The sequence below is a fragment of the Garra rufa genome, chromosome 2, assembly GCF_049309525.1.
Source record: "Garra rufa chromosome 2, GarRuf1.0, whole genome shotgun sequence".
NCBI classification, from domain to species: domain Eukaryota; kingdom Metazoa; phylum Chordata; class Actinopteri; order Cypriniformes; family Cyprinidae; genus Garra; species Garra rufa.
The window spans coordinates 70,923,367-70,945,621 of NC_133362.1; the positions used below are offsets into that span (position 1 = coordinate 70,923,367).

The 22,255-nt window shown below is 37.0% G+C and overlaps 1 protein-coding gene across 1 annotated transcript; it reads left to right on the forward strand.

Annotated features, from left to right (window-relative positions):
* Positions 1–950: 950 nt before the first annotated feature.
* LOC141326072 (uncharacterized) lies at positions 951–20,357 on the forward strand. Its single transcript, XM_073834771.1, has 11 exons — positions 951–1,073; positions 6,920–7,046; positions 14,472–14,752; positions 15,041–15,127; positions 15,217–15,299; positions 16,146–16,351; positions 16,532–16,631; positions 16,881–17,028; positions 17,232–17,329; positions 17,621–17,765; positions 20,304–20,357. The coding sequence occupies exons 1-11, from the start codon at positions 951–953 to the stop codon at positions 20,355–20,357; spliced, it is 1,452 nt and encodes a 483-aa protein (XP_073690872.1).
* The last annotated feature ends 1,898 nt before the right edge of the window (positions 20,358–22,255 follow it).

Sequence of the window (22,255 nt, forward strand, 5' to 3'; positions counted from 1 at the left end):
AAATACCTACTTCCCCCCCAGCTCGTTTATTCGCCCTTTAAATAAAACAGCTCGAGTCCGCGTCAAAGTTTAAAGCCAATTTAATAGTAAAATCAAAGCGTGCTGAGCTCAGGATTCCAGAACAGCCAATATCAAATCTGACATTCTGGGCAGTCCAGGAATGTCTCACAAAACTAAAATATGCATTTATATTCTTGATTCTGCAGGCCTCTCCTCCTGATATCGTTCAACCATTCTCCTCCAATCAGGGCCTGTTATCGCCAACCCGTTCCTGCACAGAGAAGAAAATACAGCCCCATCCAATTCTTCTTCTTAGAGTGACCAAAAGTCTAGTCTAAAGTGACCTTCAAATTGCTACTACTTTTGCAGGGCTTCTTTTCTCCTACGTGCCTCTAAACAAAGGTTTCTCAGAAATGACATAAATGTAGAGAGTTCGCAACTAAACACACACATTTTACTAAACAGTTTGTTACACAGTGTCTTCTTTGTCTTTTTCATTAAGCACAGAACATTTCGTCTTCTCATAAGCACAGAACAACCAAAACACAAATTTAAAAGCATTTAGAAAAAGTATTTTCTACATATGTGATGAGAGAAACAGTCTCATGCATATACACACATATATTGATCATCTTAAATTCTTTGAGCTAACCAAAATTCTCTACATATTAAAGTATGTATGTATTTTGTGAGAGACTCAGTGGATGTCATACATACAGTGTTTGTTTTACGTCAGACATTGTTGGGATAGGGAGGCAATTGTATTGGGGTGATAGACACACCTCATTTTGTGTTTTCCATGTAATGGTCTCATTGTGCACAGGTGTGCCTTTTATCGAGGCCAATACCAAAAGACAACCATTTTCAGTGTGGCATCAATTTCTACATTCTGTGGGTATAAAAAGCTGTTATTGTCAGCAAGTCATTCCAAGTTGATCATTTAAACGGCCATGAACACACAACGTCACTTAACGGACGAGCAGCACCACCTGGCCATGGGGCGCCTTCGGGTCGGCGGCAGGCAGTCAGATGTTGCTTGTGAACTTGGTGTGTCTCAAAGTATCATCAGCAGAGTATAAAAATTATTATTTACATATTAAGTACACTGTCTTGATATATGTTTTTTTTTCTGTTTGGTTTTAAGATAAGTTGGTAGCATGCCACAGTTAAAGAGTAAACTGAATTTGGAAATAATTGTTACAGACCAATAGACCTTTCTCACAGAAACCGGAAATACGCAATCGCAGGGTATGTGTTACATGTCGCCTGATGTTTCATATCTTTTGCCTTTATTTTGCACTGTTTGTCATATGGTTTCTCCCTTCTGGTTTTCCCCTGTCTCTGTGTTGATTTGGTTAAACCCTATCATTAGTCTTCGTTAGTGTTATCTGTATCACCTGTGTTTCTTGATTAGTTTGCCTTTATTAGTCTGTCTTTGAGTTTAGTCCTTTGTCTGGTCATTAATGTTAACTGGAGTGTGTGTGGATGTCCCCTGTTCTGCTGAAGAAGTTCCATTAAAGCCTTTATTGTTTGAATCCTGTTTCCTGTCTCGTTGAACCAGCACAACCCGTAACAATATGCAGACTTCCTGTGTAATGTCAACACAGCAGAAAGCCGGGTAATTTAAAATTAAAATGGAGAGAGTCTACACAACTTCCCTCACTGGTTTGCCAAAGATAACTTTTGCCGACCTGATAAGAGTTGTGGAGGAAAACTCCGTCACAAAGAGGAACAAATTGGATAAAGGTTATACATTTTTCCATGAAGCTTATCCGGGATGTTCTAAAAGATTTAACGTGGCTTAACGTACGTGAAAAACGACCAGGAAACCCCAAATGTCTGTCATACCTTACTTGGAACAAACACTAACTACTATCAAAAGAACTAGCCCTTATTCCACAGATAAAGTGCATAATATCACGTTAAGCATTTGCTCCTCCATAGAAGCCCATTATAAGGAAACTGCTTAACGTGGTTTAACTTACCTTAAAACAAACACAAGGACAGTCCAAAGGTGTGACAATCATTTTAGGTGTGTGTAAATAGAAATTTAAAATGAGACTGTCATCTTTTATCTGTGATGCTCTTGATGCTTCTGCCTCATTTCTTTAACTCTTGTCATTGTTAATGCTAATGAGGACCTGAGTTGTGTGTCTTTCCCTGATCTCTGTGATCATGACTTCTTCAGTTAGAGTACAGCATAGAACTGATCACATCCCTTGAATACTGTGTTTAAGCTTGTAATCTCAAAGCTTTGTCTTCATCTGTAAGAACGGCCTCCTGAAATCTGAACAATAAACCATATTCCTTTAGTTTACACTGAAAAAAATTATTTAAGACAAAATTGCTTATAGAAAAGAACATTACCACTGAAATAAGTAAGATCAAATACAGACCATAGTATCCTTTATATCTAATATTTACAGAAGATTTGTTCATTTTTAGTCTGTTATTAATGACCTTTGTTTGTAAATACATTTCCAGCAACTCAAAACTCTTAATATGTAACTTATATTATAATCACATTTTAGCAGATTATATGCACATTAATAAAAAAAAAAGATTATCTGGGGAAATGTAAATTATAATTCATTAACATTCACAATAAATAAACTTCTGTAGTGGTAAATAGAAACTGTGACACACACACACACACACACACACACACACACACACACATAAAATCCCTGACAGTGTTTCAGTAACTTTCCAAAAGAGGAATAAATAAATAAATAAATACAAAAACAAAATAGCCGGAGATTGATTACAATAGTCAAAAGAGTGATAGATCAAATTTGTCATTAGACCTCCTTTTTAACAGTTAAACAGCAGCATTAACTAGTTTAATGTGAATTTAATGGCAAGGTATATCAACATAAAACTGTTATAAATGTACATAAAATTGAGAATAATATTAATCGATTTACGAAGTTAGTAACTTTAGAAAAGCATCATCATATGGGTACGAAATTCTATTCTATATACACCATTTCTATGATATATTTGTGATTCTAGAGAGCAGCGCACCAATGGGATTATTTTGTCTGGTGATGTGACGTCATAAATCTGCGCCTCGCTCCTCATCTGTTGCGAATCACCTGAAGAAAGGTTTGTGCTTTTAAAGTTTTTAAATCAATAGACATTGTTGCATCAATAAAGCGTTTTTACAATCTATATAAAATAAATATAATGCTTTATTTAGTGTTACTGAAGACGTTAGCCTTTAGTAACAGAGAAAGTTCGTTCCGTTTCGCTCTCTATATCATGAATCAATCGTGTGATGATAAGAAGTGATGAGAGAGACTGAGGCTGTATCCGAAATCGCCCCCTATACCCTCAAATAGGGCACTATTTGAGGGGACAGCCATTTTAAGTGGTGTTCGAAACCTTAGTGGACATTCCCGAGTGCACTCATTCAATCCCACAATGCACCGCAAAAACGAGTGTACAACTGATGTACGCTCAACGCGCTCAACAGCTAGAGATAACCCATAATGCACTGTGAGAGTCGCACGCTGACTGAATTCCCGCGTCTCGCCAGACGATGGCGCCCGCAGCTGAATCATCATCCATCTGTTCATTTTACAACGCGCTGGTCCACTGCGTAATACAGCATACAACACAGGTACAAATTCGTTGTAAATTGATTATTAAATTGTTTAACCAGTGTTTATACACAAATTCCCTGACATAATTCAAGATAAATCCTTTAATCTTACTACTAGAACTGTCCGTTTTAAATGATTGTTAAACTTAGCAATACAATGCAAAAGTGGCAGTCCTTCCGGTGCACTTACTGTAGTGTCCGAATTCACTCACTCGTTTTCATTCACTCCTTCAAGTGAACTGTACGAGTGGACTAATGTAGGGAATAGTGAATAGGGTATAGGGGGCGATTTCGGATACAGCCCAGGTCTGACAGTGGAGGTGCAGGTCTGCAGCCAGACCCTTCTCAGTCCTTCCGGTGCACTCAGTGTCCGAATTCACTCACTCGTTTTCATTCACTCCTTCAAGTGAACTGTATGAGTGGACTAATGTAGGGAATAGTGAATGAGGGTATAGGGGGCGATTTCGGATACAGCCTGAGAATCCGAATCATTTGAATCAAATCATTTGTGAAATGATTCAGTGATTCGATTCAGCGGCACGCAGACTACAAACGACAACAACAAACACAAACGAGTGAATCACAACCGAGAATGGTTTCATGAAAGTGTAGTATATTAGATATGATGTGCAAATAATTGAATACCATATCTAAATCAAAAATAGCCTGCCTAAATATGAACCTTATGGTTAATTCGTATACTTTTTTACATATTAGTCTATTAACTCTGACTGTCTTACTAGTGCACTGACTACTGAACTAGCAGCTGATTGAGACTCACCCAGAGATTTAATTTGCTTTGATTGTTCTTTCTGTTAATTATTCTCATTAAACAGGACAAAGTGTACAAACACACAGAAAAACTCCTGAAGAATCAACAGAGATCCATGTGACACACTTTGAAAAAATGGTGTTTATTAAAGAGGAGAGTGAAGACATGAAGATTGAAGAAACATTCAGAGTCAAACATGAAGATACTGAGGAACAAATAAAGATGGTGTTTATTAAAGAGGAGAGTGAAGACATGAAGATTGAAGAAACATTCAGAGTCAAACATGAAGATACTGAGGAACAAATAAAGATGGTGTTTATTAAAGAGGAGAGTGAAGACATGAAGATTGAAGAAACATTCAGAGTCAAACATGAAGATACTGAGGAACAAAGAAAGATGGAGTTTATTAAAGAGGAGAGTGAAGACATGAAGATTGAAGAAACATTCAGAGTCAAACATGAAGATACTGAGGAACAAAGAAAGATGGTGTTTATTAAAGAGGAGAGTGAAGACATGAAGATTGAAGAAACATTTAGAGTCAAACATGAAGATACTGAGGAACAAATAAAAATGGTGTTTATTAAAGAGGAGAGTGAAGACATGAAGATTGAAGAAACATTCAGAGTCAAACAGGAAGATACTGAGGAACAAACAAAGATGGAGTTAATTAAAGAGGAGAGTGAAGACATATTTAGAGTCAAGCATGAAGATACTGATGAACAAACAGGTTGGTTGGTTTTTTACCTATTTTCTGTAACATTAAATCCGACATTTGCTTCTAATTTTAAAACAGTTGATTTCTAGCACTTTGGTAAATATACAAAAGTCTCTAAGAAAATAATAAATTTTGCACAAAGCAAACCTTGAAATGTGAGTAATCGTATTTGGCCACTGCATGCTGCCTACAAACAGTGCTGTAAATATAAAGCAAGTCTGACAATAAAAAAAAAAAAAGCACAAACAAGTTACGTTTAAGCCTAGTTCACACTGCATGATTTTAGCCCCGATTTTGACTCGCCGACAGGTTTTGAGAAATCGCCGACAAATGCCCGAAATCACAGGCAAATCGGTGCTCGTTCACGTGAGTGACAATCACACAGTGTGAAATATCAAAGACGCCATCTGAGAGAATCGCCGACGTGTCGCCGACACCCGTGAGATATTTGGCATGCTAAATATCTGGTCCTGTCGGCGATTCAAAATCATGCCGTGTGAAAGGTGATCTGACTGAAAATATCATCTGCAATTACCTACAGCCAATGAGTCAGCAACTCTGGTTAATGCTAGATCACTAGCAAAGATCACTAGCAAATAAAACTTTTATTTTAAATGATTTTTTTTCATCGCGGGACCTGGACTTTTTTTGTGTGACCGAGACGTGGCTGAGTGTTGGTGAGTCCAGCCCCTTTTTTGAACTTTTACCGGACAATTGTGTATATTTAAATTCCCCGCGAGCGTCGGGACGAGGTGGTGGTATTGCTATTATTTATAAAGATGTTTACAAATGTAAACAGATGCCGCCATGTTCTTTCAGCAGTTTTGAACTGAGTTTATTCGAGTTGGGTCGTGTTCACAAAACATTGTGTGCAGTGGTTTATCGGCCTCCAAAATATAACAAGGATTTTATAAATGAGTTTTCTGGGTTTTTGGCTGATATTGTGCCTAAGTATGATCGTGTTTTAATTATTGGAGATTTTAATGTGCATGTGTGTTGCAGTGATAATGCAATGGCGAAGGACTTTTTACATCTTATTGATTCTTTTAATTTTGTGCAGTTGGTGTCCGGTCCCACACATGAACGCGGACATACACTGGACCTTGTCTTATCTTTTGGGTTGCCTGTTTTTGATATAGAGATATGTGATGCAGCTTTTTCTGACCATATGCCGGTTTTATTTGAAATTCCTATTAATCATAATATTGTTGAAACTCGAGTTGCCGCTCGGCCGTGCCGCATCATTAACTCATCCACTGCTGTTGAGTTTGCATCAGTTTTTAGTCAGAACTGTTCAATTTCGGAGTCTATATGCAACAGTACAGATGAGCTTAGCTCATGGCTGCACTCTACCTGCCAATCTGTGATGGACACTGTGGCTCCTTTAAAAATCAGGCAGCCAAAAACTAAATCTGAGCCTTGGCTGGACGACACGGTTCGTGCTGTTAGACGGGAGTGTCGCAAAGCAGAGCGCAAATGGAAAAAGGACAAACTGCATGTTTCACTTCAAATATTAAAGGACTCATGGCGTAAATATCAGAAAACTGTGAAAGACGCTAAAAGTTCTTATCTTACTGATATCATAATGTCAAACAGGAATAAGCCTCGTGTTTTATTTAAGACTATTGATTCAGTTCTTAATGTCCCACAAGCTGGGTTTGTTGATGCGTCTCCTTCCTTTTGTGAAAATTTTCTTAACTTTTTTATTGGTAAGGTCCACTCCACAAGGGCTCTTATTTCACCTTCTGATCATGACCCTTCAATCACTGTTTTCTGTTTTAATGTCTTTGACAAATTTGTGCCTGTGACTGTGTCTATGTTGCAGGAGATTGTTGGCCATTTAAAGCCTTCAGGTTCTCCATTTGATACTGTTCCTCCTCGACTTGTTAAGGAGGTTTTTCCTACTATAGGGTCATCTGTTACTGCGGTTGTAAATAGCAGTTTGTCCTCTGGTGTGGTCCCGCAAATTTTTAAACACGCAGTAGTGCAGCCTTTGATAAAAAAAAATAGGTCTGGATCCATCGGATCCTTCAAATTTTAGGCCTATTTCCAAACTACCCTTTTTTTCAAAGATCCTCGAAAAGGCTGTTTTTAGCCAGTTAATGACATATCTGAAAGATAAAAATATTCTTGAAATATATCAATCAGGTTTTAAAACTTTACACAGCACAGAATCTGCACTTTTAAAAGTTTTAAATGATATTTTTATAGCCACTGATTCTGGTGATTCTGTTGTTCTTGTCCTTCTTGATTTAACTGCGGCGTTTGACACTGTGGACCATGAGATTTTGCTAACTCGTTTGGAGCAGTGGGTGGGCATAAGGGGCGTAGCACTTAACTGGTTCAGGTCATATTTGGATGGACGCACTTTTTGTGTTAGTTGTGGTGACTCTATGTCTTCCTCTGCCCCACTCTTTTGTGGAGTACCACAGGGCTCATTACTAGGTCCTCTTCTTTTTTCTTTTTATTTACTCCCCCTCGGTTCAATAATCAGGAAGCATGGTTTGTCATTTCATCTTTATGCAGATGATAGTCAAATTTACTTACCGATCAAAAAGGGTGGTACTATAGGTCCGCTAATTGATTGTCTAAATGACATAAAGGCCTGGATGGCTCTGAATTTTTTAAGTTTTAATGATAAAAAGACAGAGGTGATGGTTTTTGGTGGCACCACTGAGACCCTACTGGCTGACTTGGGTACTCTGGCTCAGCACATCAAGCCAACCATTACTGACTTAGGGGTGAAAATTGACTCTGAGTTAAAGCTTGATAGACAGATCGGGGCAGTTGTCATATCAAGTTTTTTCCAGCTAAGGCAGTTAGCAAAAATAAAGTCATTTCTCCCCAGGCAAAATTTTGAGGCAGTAATCCACGCCTTTGTTACCACTCGGCTGGATTACTGTAACTCATTGTATGTGGGGGTTAGTGGATCCTCTGTCGCCCGTTTGCAGATGGTGCAAAATGCTGCTGCCCGTCTTTTAACTGGTACACGTAAATATGAGCATATTTCCCCCATTCTTGCTTCACTTCATTGGCTGCCTGTACATTTTAGGATTCAATTTAAAATTCTTCTATTTGTTTTTAAATCCTTAAATGGCCTTGCCCCAGTATATATTTCTGAATTGCTTCACCCATACACGCCATCTCGTTCTCTTAGATCAGCTGATCAGTTGCTCTTGGATGTGCCCAAAACAAAGCGCAAACACAGAGGGGATCGCGCCTTTGCTGTAGCAGCACCTAAACTGTGGAATGCTTTGCCTCTGTTTATTAGACAGGCCTCTTCATTGTCTGTTTTTAAATCATATCTTAAAACCCATTTTTTTTCATTGGCCTTTGACACCTGTTGAATTTGTTCTTATTTGTTATGTCTGTTATGTCTTAGTGAGTTTTTAGTTTGCTGTACAGCACTTTGGTTCACTTTGTGTGTTGTAAAGTGCTTTATAAATAAAGTTGAGTTGAGTTGAGTTGAGCAACATCCAGGCCAGCGGGAAGTTAGGGGAGGAGTTACGAAGGTATAGACCACAGTATCAACAAGAATAGCTTCGGCTTCTTTTCTTTTCGCTGCAAATGAGTGCACATGCTATTTGTATGACAAGTAGGGGTGTAACGATATGCCTAGGTCACGATACGGTACGTATCCCGATATTGGGTTCACGATACGATACGTATCACGATATTTTGAACCAAAGTTAACACATGAAACTGAAAATCAAACAACAGATAAAAAAAAAGTTCAATAGCTTTCTTAGTTTTACATACAAGGTCACATTTTAAGGTTTAATAAAAACCTGTATTAAAATTAACAACTGAATAGGTCTGTCTGTCACTGATATTTTTTTTTTTTTTTTTTATTTAACATAAGATTGTCAAGATGTCAAATTCTTTAAACCTGCTATCAATGCAAGATTCTATGTGTGTGCCAAACAGAGTCAGGGTGAACCGCTAAAACTGACGTAACGGGTGGAATAATATTTATCTGTCAGGTGCGGTGCGGGTGACATGCACGGGTATTTGCTCTTTGGACTCAATCCGGTACACGCTGACGCTGCTCTCAAACGGTCCCGTTTTGTGTTCACGCTGTCTGAAGACCGTTTAAAAGCCCTTTCACATGGACGCGTCAAGCGGTGGAATCTCTCCACGGCTGCCGCTTTCTCTCAAAGTGAAAGTGTTTTGCGGTCGAGCTGGTGTTCGCGACACGGTCTCGGGGTAAACGTAGTTGCAAACAACAAGGTCTAGTTTTACTTAACAAAAACAAAATAAATGAAACGTAATGAAAAAACTATATGTGTTATTTGCTATTTGTCATTTTATGGGACAATGACTAGCGTAGTTTTCATATCAGACACAGTTTACTATGACATTTTACACATTGTATTTTTACCTGCGCAGGCTATACACGCATTTTCTGGATTTTTTTTCCTTTATTAATAGCCTTTCTCCGTATTTTATGGATCATACAGCTCCATTATAGCCTATTTAAATGATTTTGATCATGTTTTCAACACTCCGACATGCGCTCAGTGAAATGTGCTTTTGGTTGTAAATAGTTATATCTGTGCGGTAACTGCTTAAATCGTGGCTGCTGCTCATAAAACGATTACAATAGGCTACATCTTCGGAGGTTTCTGTCACTAAGAGCCATAAAAGCTTTAAGATGTTTGTTCCAATGTGTGACTCGAAAAGCGGGCGAGTCTGAAGCACGGATCTTTTCATTTCCCACTCCGTGTTAACATGCACCGTGACTGTAATAATGTTTTGTCTGTAATTTTTTTTCTACCGTCGTACTGTAGCGTGACTGTGAAACCAAAATGCTGTCGGACGTGAAGACAGGGTATCTTTAGTTTCAGCCGAACTCATGTTGCTCTACTAATATTCAGCTCAAATGATTTCTGCATCTGATTCTGCAATGAAAGCACAAGCAGCGCTGTTGCAGAGTAGGTATGGGGTTATTTTTGTGTCTTTATTATTCAAACAAAAATACTGTGTTTGAGAGTAAAACTAATTGTTTTGTAATTAAAAAATAAAAGTTTGCAAAAAAAGTCTTCTTAAATCTCAAAAATAAAGAAATCGATAACAAAATTATTTGCAGTGCATGTACTTTTCTTTACAATCTTTCATTTTCTTTGTGCACTTCAAACACTTTTCATTACGAAACAACAAGTTTTGCGCTCCTTTCTGCTTTCTTTTTTTTGCGAGTCTAAATTTTTTGTTTGCGAGTTAAAAAGTTTTGCTTGCGAGTAAGCTGTATCTCAGTGGGCGGTCTCTACCTACCAGGATGAGAGGCCTTTTTCTATTGGTCACTCTCGATTGAAGTGACCACGCCCACTACCTTTTGCCGCCACTGCCGCCGCCAGGCGCCAGTCTGACTGAGGAGCGAGCGAGGTTCAGCCATGGCGAACAACAGCAACAACCGGTCGTTTACTGGGTAAGTTAACCATTTTAACGTCTTTAAACTCAGTGACAAGTGAACTTATGTAGTCTCTCTTCTCATGCTCACATATTTAAATACGAAACGTTAGCTAAGTCCGCCTGTAGTTCGGCGATACCGTTGAATAGATATGATTAGCCAGTATAGCTGACGTTAGTTACCAGAGACCCTAATAGTAAAGCGTTAGGCCAATATTTATAGAGTAACGTTATAGCTCCATTGAAGTCAGGTGTAGGTAATCGTCGGTTACAAATATTTTATTTTTAGATTAGCAAGCAAGGTCCTGGCAGATCGCTAGTTTGGGTCCTCACCACTGATCTATAATAGAGAACTGGATTGCTCATGACGTCATGAAAGTGAAGCCACCGCGCCGCCATATTAGTATTCCCTGCTATTCGCATACATTCCGTTGAATGAATAGGAAATTATACGATTTCATTGAGAAAACATCACATAACAAGTAAGCGTTTTTATATCTGAAGTTTCACTGTACATTTTCACAACGCAAACGTCCTAAGCACGTAAATGGTTATTTGTTTATTGTCGGGAATTCCCTCTGCTTATTAAAAATGTACGTTCATAAAGCCTACATTACAGTCATGTACATCAGATAAACATTAATATCGGGCGTTCAACACACTTTTACAAAAGAAAAAGTGCTCATAAATCTGAATGAAGACCTTAATTCATCCTTAATTAATCCTAGTACAGTTATTCGCTGTTTATGTCATTTTGTTGTATTTATTCGTACAATAGGCTAACTGCATGTTTCAACAATACTTTTGTTATTAATTCGTTTATTATGTTATATTATTATATATTCGTTAATAACAGTATTAATTTTGAAGCAGGTAATGATTTGTTCGTTAAATTAGTAATTAATTCAACATATATACACAGCATTTTACTCACATGGAAACGGTAATGTTAGTAAATCATTACAGAATTCGCTGATCTGAAGAGTCTGAAATAGATGCTGCTCATTAAAAATATATACGCACCATAACTATACCGCTGGCTACTTAAAGACATTAAGCTTTATTTCAAAGATTTTAATTTATAGTACAACGAGCAATATTGTACATTTGAAACAATTTCATAGGCTACTAATACCATATACTAAATATTTTTTAGTATAGTATGGTGCTGCTAAATATTTTTTCATAGTCGCACATGGTAGTTTTTTTGGCCCTCGAACGGCTAGTCAAAAAATTATAATCATTATAGTGGCTTGTGCTTGAGTGGTGTCATGCTGCATGACTCACTTTCTTCTAAGATTCAGTTTATGGACAGATGTCCTTACATTTTCAATTAGAATTTGGTGGTATAATTCAGAAATCATTGTTCCATCAATGATGGCAAGCCTTTCTGGCCAAGATGCAGCAAAGCAGGCCCAAACCAACTGTATAAAATTTCTGTTTTGGCTATTAGAATTTTTTTTTTTTTTTTTAATAAAGTTCATTTTAAATTGGCCTAGCCATATGGTTTCTATTTTTGGTTTTAACAGTGTTAATGTATAGCTATTGTAAATGTTTTGCATTTAATTTGAGTTATTTTCTTTGTCTTCAATTGCAGAATGGAAAACCAAACGGGCAGATCACAGCCACAAGTAAGCTATTAGTTTATTTCTATTAATTAATCAGATGACAATTTATGATTTGCTCAGTATTATCATAGTAGTATTTTGCATCTAATTTTTTTTTTGCAGTATGATCAACGTGCTGTCACTGAAGCAGCACAGCATTTTATGACCCTGGTGGCTAGAGTAATCCCTGAAGAAAATTCAAGGCAGGGTCAGACTCAGAATCAGCAGTCAAAAAGGCCTACAGTGGAACATGAAATGGCTAGGTAGTTGAGCAAGCATATTTAAAAGGGCCAGTTCAGGTGTTCAGGCCATTCACGCAGAACGCATTTTTCCTTTCCAATGTTCTACTTTTCCATTGTTTTTTAATTTTTTTTTAATGTAAGCATGCACTTGATGGACTAGCATGAACGTTATGCTCGCGTCTCCTGAGTGCTGTGTTTTTATAATGCCATGTTAAGTTAAAGAATTTAAACTTTTACACGCACCGCCAATCATCAATGTCACTTCCAAGGCAGGGAACCAGTTAGAATAACTCTGAGGCAGGACAAGTGTTGCAAGGTTCTGTTTACAGTAGCAAGTTAGCATGACAACTGTTTATTTGACATGGCAGTGGTGGCAATAATAGTGGCTGTGTCCAGATACCCTGAATTATACATTTCTTCAAGAAATTATCACAACTTGTTCCTTAAAATATCTCACTGAATATTGTCATTACTGCATCACCTCTCAGAAGCGCTTCTTGGGACCCTTGCGTTCTAAGCTGCGCTTTTTCTGAAACCATTCCTAAAATACGCATTCTGTGTGCATTGGCCCTTACACATACCTCTTTTATAGTGATAGATGTTCATCATAGGTTGCTGTAACTAAATATAGTATCTCTTGCTACTCAAAATTAAACACAAAAAGCATGCACATTAATATTTTAGCTGTTCAATTTTTTGCAGATCTTTTCCTGGATTTTTTAAAAACAGCGGAAAAAACAAAAGACATCTTTCTAAATGTCACAGGCCGATTGTAGTGGCTAAAGCACAGAAAACTTTTGACATTTCTGTGTCTTTGCTGGCCTGTAAATCTGACACAACACCAAGTATATCTGAGGAGCTGGAGTTAATGCAAGCAGGGCTAGGTAAGAGGACCCTGTCCTTAACCTGTGACACTACCCATGCAGAGGTAAGAAATCCGATCTTAAGCAAACACATATGCTAATTGGCGGTATCTGTTCTGACAATAGCTTTTCTTTGACTTTAATGTAGTTATCAAGTTTACTGCAGGAAATGTACTCAAAGATGAGTGAATTAAAGGACAGATGGCTTCTTTTCAAGGCTGCAGGTGTGCTTTTTAATAAATTTATCATCTTTAATGTTAAAGGGATAGTTCACCCAAAAATGAAAATTTTATGTTTATCTGCTTTTCCCCAGGGCATCCAAGATGTAGGTGACTTTGTTTCTTCAGTAGAACACAAACAAAGATTTTTTACTCAAACCGTTGCAGTCTGTTAGTCATATAATGGCAGTCAATGGTTACCAAATTTTTTTGAGTAAAAAAAAAAAACACAGACAAAACCGAATTAAACCCTGTAGCTTGTGACGATACATTGAGGTTTTAAGACACGTAACGAGTGGTCTGTGCAAGAAACTGAATAGTATTTACTGTCATCATTTACCTCTGATCCACCGGAACATTCAGTTCATCGGAACGTCGGTTGCAAGAATCAGGATAAGCACAAGTAATTACCATTTTGAGAGGCCAATATGCATGTAAAAGCAATGTAAACATTGAGTGATGTATACGCGCTGGCTGATGTGCAAGCGCTTTAAAGAGTTGAACGTTCTGTCGGATCAGAGGTAAATAATGATATATATACTATTCAGTTTCTTGCACAGACTGATTGTTTTGTGTCTTAAGACCTCAATGTATGGCCATGAGCTGCAGGGTTTAATTTGGATTTGTCTATGTTTTATTTACTCTTAAAGATTTGGTAACCATTGACTGCCATTATATGGTTGACAGACTGCAATGGTTTGAGTTAAAAATCTTTCTTTACTTACACTTATATTTTATTATAGTTTCTGTTTTGACCCCGTAGGTGACCGAGTAGGTTTTTTTTTTTTTTTTTTTTTACTTTCATAATATTTGAGGGAGGGGGCACAACAATACAACTCTGCTTAGGGCACCCATTTGGCCAGCAGTGGCTCTGCATTTGTGTTCCAAAGATAAATGAAAGTCAGAATTTTCATTCTTGGGTTGAACTAACACCTTAAAATTCAGAAATATAAATTAGTCCATTCAGTACAGAAAATATTAAAGTATTATACTCTAGAGTTATTCTCCATTTCAGTTTTGGTGTATTACTTGCTAATACAGGTGGGAATGGAAGGAGAAGAATATCTGTAATACCTTTGGAGGCAGAAGGGTATACAGGTTCAGTGATCAAAAGTGCTTCTGGTGGTGGGAAGAACTTGCTGTACATCGTGCCATTGCAAGATGAGCTTGACATGACACCACTGCCACCAGATGCTCCTGAATTTGCCAGAATGCCAAAGGCCACATGTAAAAAATGCAAGACTCTAATGCCACTCCAGACCTTGGCTTTGCATGTTGACCAGTGTGACAGCATGCAAAACTCAGAAAACTCTGAAATTGAGGTAAAACTCTTGTGATGATCCTTTAGGTTACTATATCTAAGACCTGTACACTGACAGTGCTGATAATTAGAAAACTTTATTATGGTAGTTGTAACAGTTGATATTCAGGACTTATCAGCCAGTAACACTGTAGCCTTGCAGATACTTTGTTTTGAAGACTTTAATTAACTAACTTCCACATTTGAATAAGCCTCTGACTAAAAAGAGGTGTTTTTATTTGCGATTGATTATTCACAACCACCCTGACATGTATTAATAGAACTTCACATTTTTCTTTTCTGTTTGCAGGAAGATGACTTGTTGTTGGTAGAAGAAGCAACATCTTCAAGGCAAAGCCTTAGTCCTAAAGTAGGAACATCAAATTTTGAGCATCAGGTACACCAACAAAGCTAAATTGTACATTGTCAATTATCAATTCTTTTTACAAAATTTGCCCTCAATACATTTTTGTCTTAAATGTGTAGGTACTTGAGGCCCAGTGTCCAATATGTTCAAAAACATTTCTGGTGTCTGAATTAGAAATGCACGCCAGTTTTTGTGGAGAAAGGTAATAATAGTGACTCACATTAAAGCATAAAAAACACCTAAAAGGGTTGCTCTCTGAAGCCATATGATCACTGTATGATGAACAGGCCAAAATTATTTATTCACTCTCAAATTAAACTGCATACCGAACCCAAGGTAAATGTCGTAAACATATTCTTAAGTTCTTGAATGTTTATCTGGGTCTGGAATGACATGAGGCTGAGCAATAAAGTTATATTTTTTTATTCTTCTTTACACTATTGCTGAAGTGTTTTTATAAACACATATTTATTTAAAACCTGAGTATATACAATAATGTCGTATTTTATTTTACTTATCTTTATTATTTCTTTTTATTTTTTAAGCATTTTAGATGGAGTGGCAGAAAAAAAAATCTGCTCTGATTTGGATCACATCTCATGGTAAACCTACCTGACTTCATTATTTCAGTACTGTGTATGTGTATATGTGTGTGTGTATATATATATATATATATATATATATATATATATGTATGTATGTATATGTGTGTGTGTGTGTGTGTGTGTGTGTGTGTGTGTGTGTGTGTGTGTGTGTGTGTATTTGTGTACACACACACACACACACACACACACACACACACACACACACACACACACACACATGAACAGATACAAATCATGCTGAAGCAATATGTTCAACAAAGTTGGCCCCGCTACTCGCCCAATCCTACAAACAAATTTAAGTGTCACATGATCCTTCAGAAATCATTCTAATATGATTATTTGCTGTTCAAGAAACATTTCTGATCATCATCATCAATGTTGAAAATATTTATTTTTCAGGATTCTTTGAATTAAAAAAAAACACATTTTATTTATTGTTACAGTGAGGAGGATGTGATTCGTCATCTAGCAGCACAAATAGACACCACGAAAATATTTGAAGTGTGTGTATCACGAGAGAACATGTTAGAGAGAGGGCTTAAGCTGTGGAAACGGCAAAAGACAGGAAGCCCGGTCAATCCTTTGAAGATCACCTTCCTTGGAGAGCCAGGAGTTGATACAGGGGCACTGAGGAAAGAATTTCTGTCCAGTGAGTAGCTGCTTTAAGCATGAATGTAGTAGATGTACAAATGTGTAAAATATTCAGACAATTTAAATTTTCCTAAAATTACCCTGTCTGCACCTGCAATGATCACTGCTCTCTGTGTTGTTGTTTTTTAAATTACCCTCTCTAGCCTAATGATATTTCATCTTGTTTTTATGGATTCAGCAATGGTTGCTAGCATTGAAAAACGTCTCTTTGAAGGTGATGCGAACAGAGGAAAAATGCCTAAGTACTCCCTCAATGATATGGATAATGAGCTGTTCAAGTATGTCTTATTTTTTAGATTTTGGGTTTGCTTCATATACACACAATTCATTCTTGATCATTTATTAGTTATTACAAACATTTCTTTGTTCAGCAGAAGCATAATACAGATGATAATTTAAAGAATGCTTCAGCTGCTTTTGCCTAATATAATATTAGTTTAGATTTTGAACTTCGGCATTTATACAAATATACCACTCTATGTTAGTGGAGAGCTGTTATCCATATGTAACACAGTATATATCTATAGAGTTGCAGGTGAAATATTTGCTGTGAGCATTGCCCAAGGAGGACCGGCGCCACGGTTTTTGCAAGAATGGTGTTATGAATACCTTGTTTCTGGTAACATTAAAAGGGATGGTGTGCATGACACCGAGATATCACCACTAATCAAAAGGGTGGGTCTTGTTGACAGAATTTCTTTAGATACAAGTTCTATGTATTTTGTATACATGTATTTTCTATGTATGTCCTTCAGTAAATTAGTTTGCTGGAATAACTGTCATCATGTTATAAAGCCACTGACAGATTTGATTTACTCCAGAATTCAGCAGTGAACCATGCTTGTTAATATTTATTAAAGGTAAAATTTTACTTGTAGATTGAAGATGCATCTGACCTGTCTAACTATACAAAAGAAATACTGGACTGTGGCTACACTGGACCAGTCAACACTGACCACAAGGAAAGCATATTAAGGTAAGTCAGCACTGATAAAAAAAATGTTAGTAGTTTGTTCATTTTATACTTCTGTATGATACTTGTATGTATGGTACATTTGAATCAGATGAAAATGAGCATACTTGTAATTATAGACTTTGTTGGGAACTATGAGTCTTTATATATACAGACTCATACATAATGGTAGTTATTCAAAGAATTAAATTCAGTTATACAAATAACTTGTATTATATGCTTTGGAATTTTTGGCCTGCTTTTAAATATTATTATTTTCATTATGGGGAATCATTTTTTTCTTTTTTTTGCCAGAGCTCTTGAGCTACATATTACAACAAAACGCATCCCGATGCTGCAACAACTACGCGAGGGCCTTGAGATATATGATCTTACCAAAGTCATGCAGAGAAAGCCACGGGAGTGTCATGATCTCTTCGTCATAGGATATGACGACCAAGTATGTAGAAACACTGTTTTAAAGGATTACTCCATTTCTACAATAAAAGTTTCCTGATAATTTACACCCCCTCATGTCTTCCAAAATATTGATGTCTTCAGTCCTGAAGATTTTTATTTTTTGAGAAAAACTTTTCAGGATTTTTTTCCATATAGTGAATTTCAATAGTGCTCAACAGATAGAAGGTTAAAAATGCAGTTTATGTGCAGATTCAAAAGGCTTTAAAGAATCCTAGCCAAGGATTAAGGGTCATATCAAGCAAAACGATCTGTCATTTATTAAGAAAAGTTATATTTATAAGACTTTTTAAAGGGCTAGTTCACCCAAAAATGAAAATTTGATGTTTATCTGCTTACCCCCAGGGCATCCAAGATGTAGGTGACTTTGTTTCCTCAGAAAAATACAAACGAAGATTTTTTTATGAAAACCAGTGCAGTCTGCCAGCCTTATCATAGACGTGGATGGGCACCAGACCTTTAAAAGTAAACAAAAACATGCACAGACAAATCCAAATTACACCCTGCGGCTCGTGACGATACATTGATGTCCTAAGACACGAAACGATCGGTTTTTGTGAGAAACTGAACAGTATTTATATCATTTTTTACCTATGATACACAGCCACGTCCATCTGTCCTGAGCACGAGTTTGGCATCAGTCACGTCACATGTGTAGCGCTCTAGAGTAGAATACGCAAACGCCGGAAGCGATCTGTCGCATGTATACGACACTCAGTGTTTACACAGTGCACAGAGATTGTGTGTGTATAGCGGCTATTCAAAATGGTAAATACTTGCGTGTATCCTAATTGTTTAAACCGATTTAAAGCTAAAAGATTACGTTTGCTTGCGCAAACTCATCCGGGACTTTTCACTGATTTCCCCTTCCGGCGTTCCCCTTACGTTGACTGATGCTAAACTCGTGCTCATGACAGATGGACGTGTCTGTGTATCAAAGGTACAAAATGATATAAATACTGTTCTGTTTCTCGCAAAAACCGATCGTTTCGTGTCTTAGGACATCAATGCATCATCACGAGCCGCAGGGTGTAAATTGGATTTGTCTGTGCATGTTTTTGTTTACTTTTAAAGGTCTGGTGCCCATCCACGTCTATGATAAGGCTGGCAGACTGCACTGGTTTTCATTAAAAATCTTCGTTTGTGTTTTTCTGAGGAAACAAAGTCACCTACATCTTGGATGCCCTGGGGGTAAGCAGATAAACATCAAATTTTAATTTTTGGGTGAACTATCCCTTTAACTACAATCCTCATCATGTCTGCAACGTGCATGCATTACTCTGTGCACTCTGGTTCAAGACAGTTAGGGTATGTTGAAAAACTCCCATCTCATTCAACCTCAAAAAAATCCAGTATATGAAATATCCTGGAATGTTTTCCTCAAAAAAACAATTTCTTTCCGACTAAAGAAAGACTGACTTGAACATCTTGGATGACATGGACGTGAATAAAAATCAGGAAATTTTTATTTTGGAAGTGGGGTAATCCTTTAAGCATTCATTTGTGTAGTAATATTTTTTTAGTATGGAACAAATATTAATCGTTTTGGTGTTTAGGTTGACTCCCATTACATTTTATCCCACCTGGCCCCAGAGATGAGCCCAAGTGGTTCGATTAAACAAGTGAAAGAGTCAAAAATCATGGAATTCTTTCAGGACTTCCTACTTGAGCTTGAAGGTATGGACTAAAAAAATAATAACTTTTATTTGTTATCCAGGTGTAAATGTTACTGTAGTTTCCATGTCAAAGGGTATAAATAAGCTGAAACACTAAAGGTTTAATTCACCCAAAAATGAAAATCCTGTCATTAATTACTCACTTTTGCATTGTGTTCCTAAGATGAATGAAGGTCTTACAGTTTGGAACAATGTAAGATATTTTTGATGAAAACCGAGAGATCTCTGATGTTCTTATAGACAACAATGGTCCTAGGCCCAGAAAAGTACCAAGATGATCAACAAAGTAGTTCATGTGATGTCAGTGGTTAAAATGTAATTTTACGAAGCTACAAGAATACATTTTTACGCAAAAAAACAAAAAAGACTTCACAATTTTGCCTCTACTGCGTCACTTTTGGACACTCATTCATAAGAGTACACCAACGCGCATGTGGCGTCACTTACCCAGGTTAATAGATTTCAATAGTTTTTACACGGCGTGCATCTTTCTGTTTGTAAACAAGGCATGGCATATGTGTTTAATGTCAGATCTGGGTCAGTGCTAGCATCGCCACACGCATGTGTCATGGTACTCTAGAGGCAAAAAAGTGGAATAAAGTCATTATTTTTGTTTTCTTTGCGCAAAAAAAGTATTCTTGTAGCTTCATAAAATTACAGTTTAACCACTGATGTCACATGGACTACTTTGTTAATCGTCTTGGTACTTTTCTGGGTTTTCGGTGTGGTAGGACCCTTGTAGTCTGTGGTGGGTCAGAGACCTCTTGGATTCAATCAAAATATCTTGCATTGTGTTTGGGTTAACTAAACCTTTCATTCTAATTTTGTATGTATTTCTTCTGAAGACACACAACCAGAAGATGGAGCAGTGGGAGAAACCTTGTCTGTACCGAAGATAATGCAGTGGATGACAGGGCAAACTCACAGGCATCTGCTTATATCAGAAAGGGAGAAATTTAAAGTAGTTATTAAATTTGACCACTGCTGTCTACAGCACATGCCAAACCACACTGTGTGTTATCCAACTGTTAGTGCTTGCACCAATACCATAACATTTCCCGTAGTCCATATGCTGGATTACGAGGCTTTCAAAACACTCTTGCAAACTGCTGTCACTTATGGGGCAAGCTTTGACAGAGTGTAGCAAATCTGCTAAAATTGTCTACTGTAGAAACCTGCAGTTTTGATTAATGAATACCAAAGCATTTTTTCTTACAATGTTCACTCTTTGAAATGTTTTTAAATGAATGTAAGGCAAAATAATTTTTGTGTTTGGTGTACATAAAGTTTCTTGTAGTGGGAGCCACAAACAATTTATTGTAAAAACTAGTTCCTTACAGTGTTACAATGCATTTCATGTTTGTCCATTGAAGGCAAAAAAACATGTATTAGTTCAATTAACTTGATAAATCAAAATCAACTTAATAAATCACATTTGAGACACATGGACGCAGGATTTCTTTTTTTATTGTCAAATAGCACATCTTCTATCTACATAGTTTAAATGTTAACACTTTCCTTTAAGATAACACATGTACATATTTATATTTCTTCTAGTTGTTTAGTCTAGGCTTCAAAGGATATCTATTTATGACATATTTAAAGCTAATTCACGTGCCTGTAGATAGATGTCATAACCAAAACAAGTGGACTCAGCTGTGGGGTTCACTTGATTCTGCAGAGTAGCAAGATCTTCAGGTGACAAGGGGCAAGGTATCTCTGGAACAATGACTCCATGCTCAGAATCAACACACTGGGGATTCTGGAAGTCCTCAGCTTGCGAAATCTAACATTTTGTAGGAAAAAAAACCTTTTTAATTAATTACAGTTTAATTTAATTACAAACCTTACAAAGTATGTTTTTTGTTTGTTTGTTTAGCTTAAGCCATGCATACCTCTGCAAAATCAGGTTCTGACACAGATGCTTGCAACATCCCAATGTTCCAAAGCTCATTGGGTGACAAATTTCTCTCCGTTCGCAAGGGATGGTGGTTCCACATCTCTGTGAAATGCTGCAAATCGTTGTGTATTCTGGGGATGAAAACATATCCCACACAGAACAGGTGAACAGCATTGGACAAGTCTATGAACCCCTCCTCTTCCAAGCTGTGGAGCACATTGTAGTAACTTGATGTTACAGCAGTCCAAACATCTCTCCATAGCCGTTCCACTCTAAGACAGAAAAAATTGTGAGATGCTGATTTAACTACAAAGCATTTTAAACATTTCACATAAGACAGGGTCTCTGCGGGTCCTTAAGTCTTAAATTTAGTTGTATCAAATTTAAGGCCATAAACATTTTTTTAATTGTGCAAGAAAGTCTTAATGTCTTACATGATTACAAAATCTGAGCCCGTTTTCACAAAACATTTTAAGGCTAAAAGTAGCTCATAACGTGCTGATTTAGCAGAAAATCTTAAAGTGCCAGTCCTAATTTTAGGACTACAAAAGATATGAAGATATACTTGTTTAATTAAAGACACTAATTGAAATTAGTGGCAGCATCTTTATTTTTTAAACCTTTATTTGAATATGGCACCATTATAATATCATCCTCTACAAAATTTGACTAAATCTCTGACTGAGACCCCTCCCTTATCAGCTAATCACAGTGTGCATGGTTAGTTAGCATGCTGACATCATCCATAACAATGAGGTCAACCCCGCCACTTACTCTTAACTTAAGACTTCTCTTCTATTCCTTAGTGAAAGTTGGTCTCAGCAGCTTTGTGAATAGGTTTTAAGAGAAAACTCTTAGCTAAAAGCTTTTACTGCAATTTAGGAGAGCTCTTAGTGG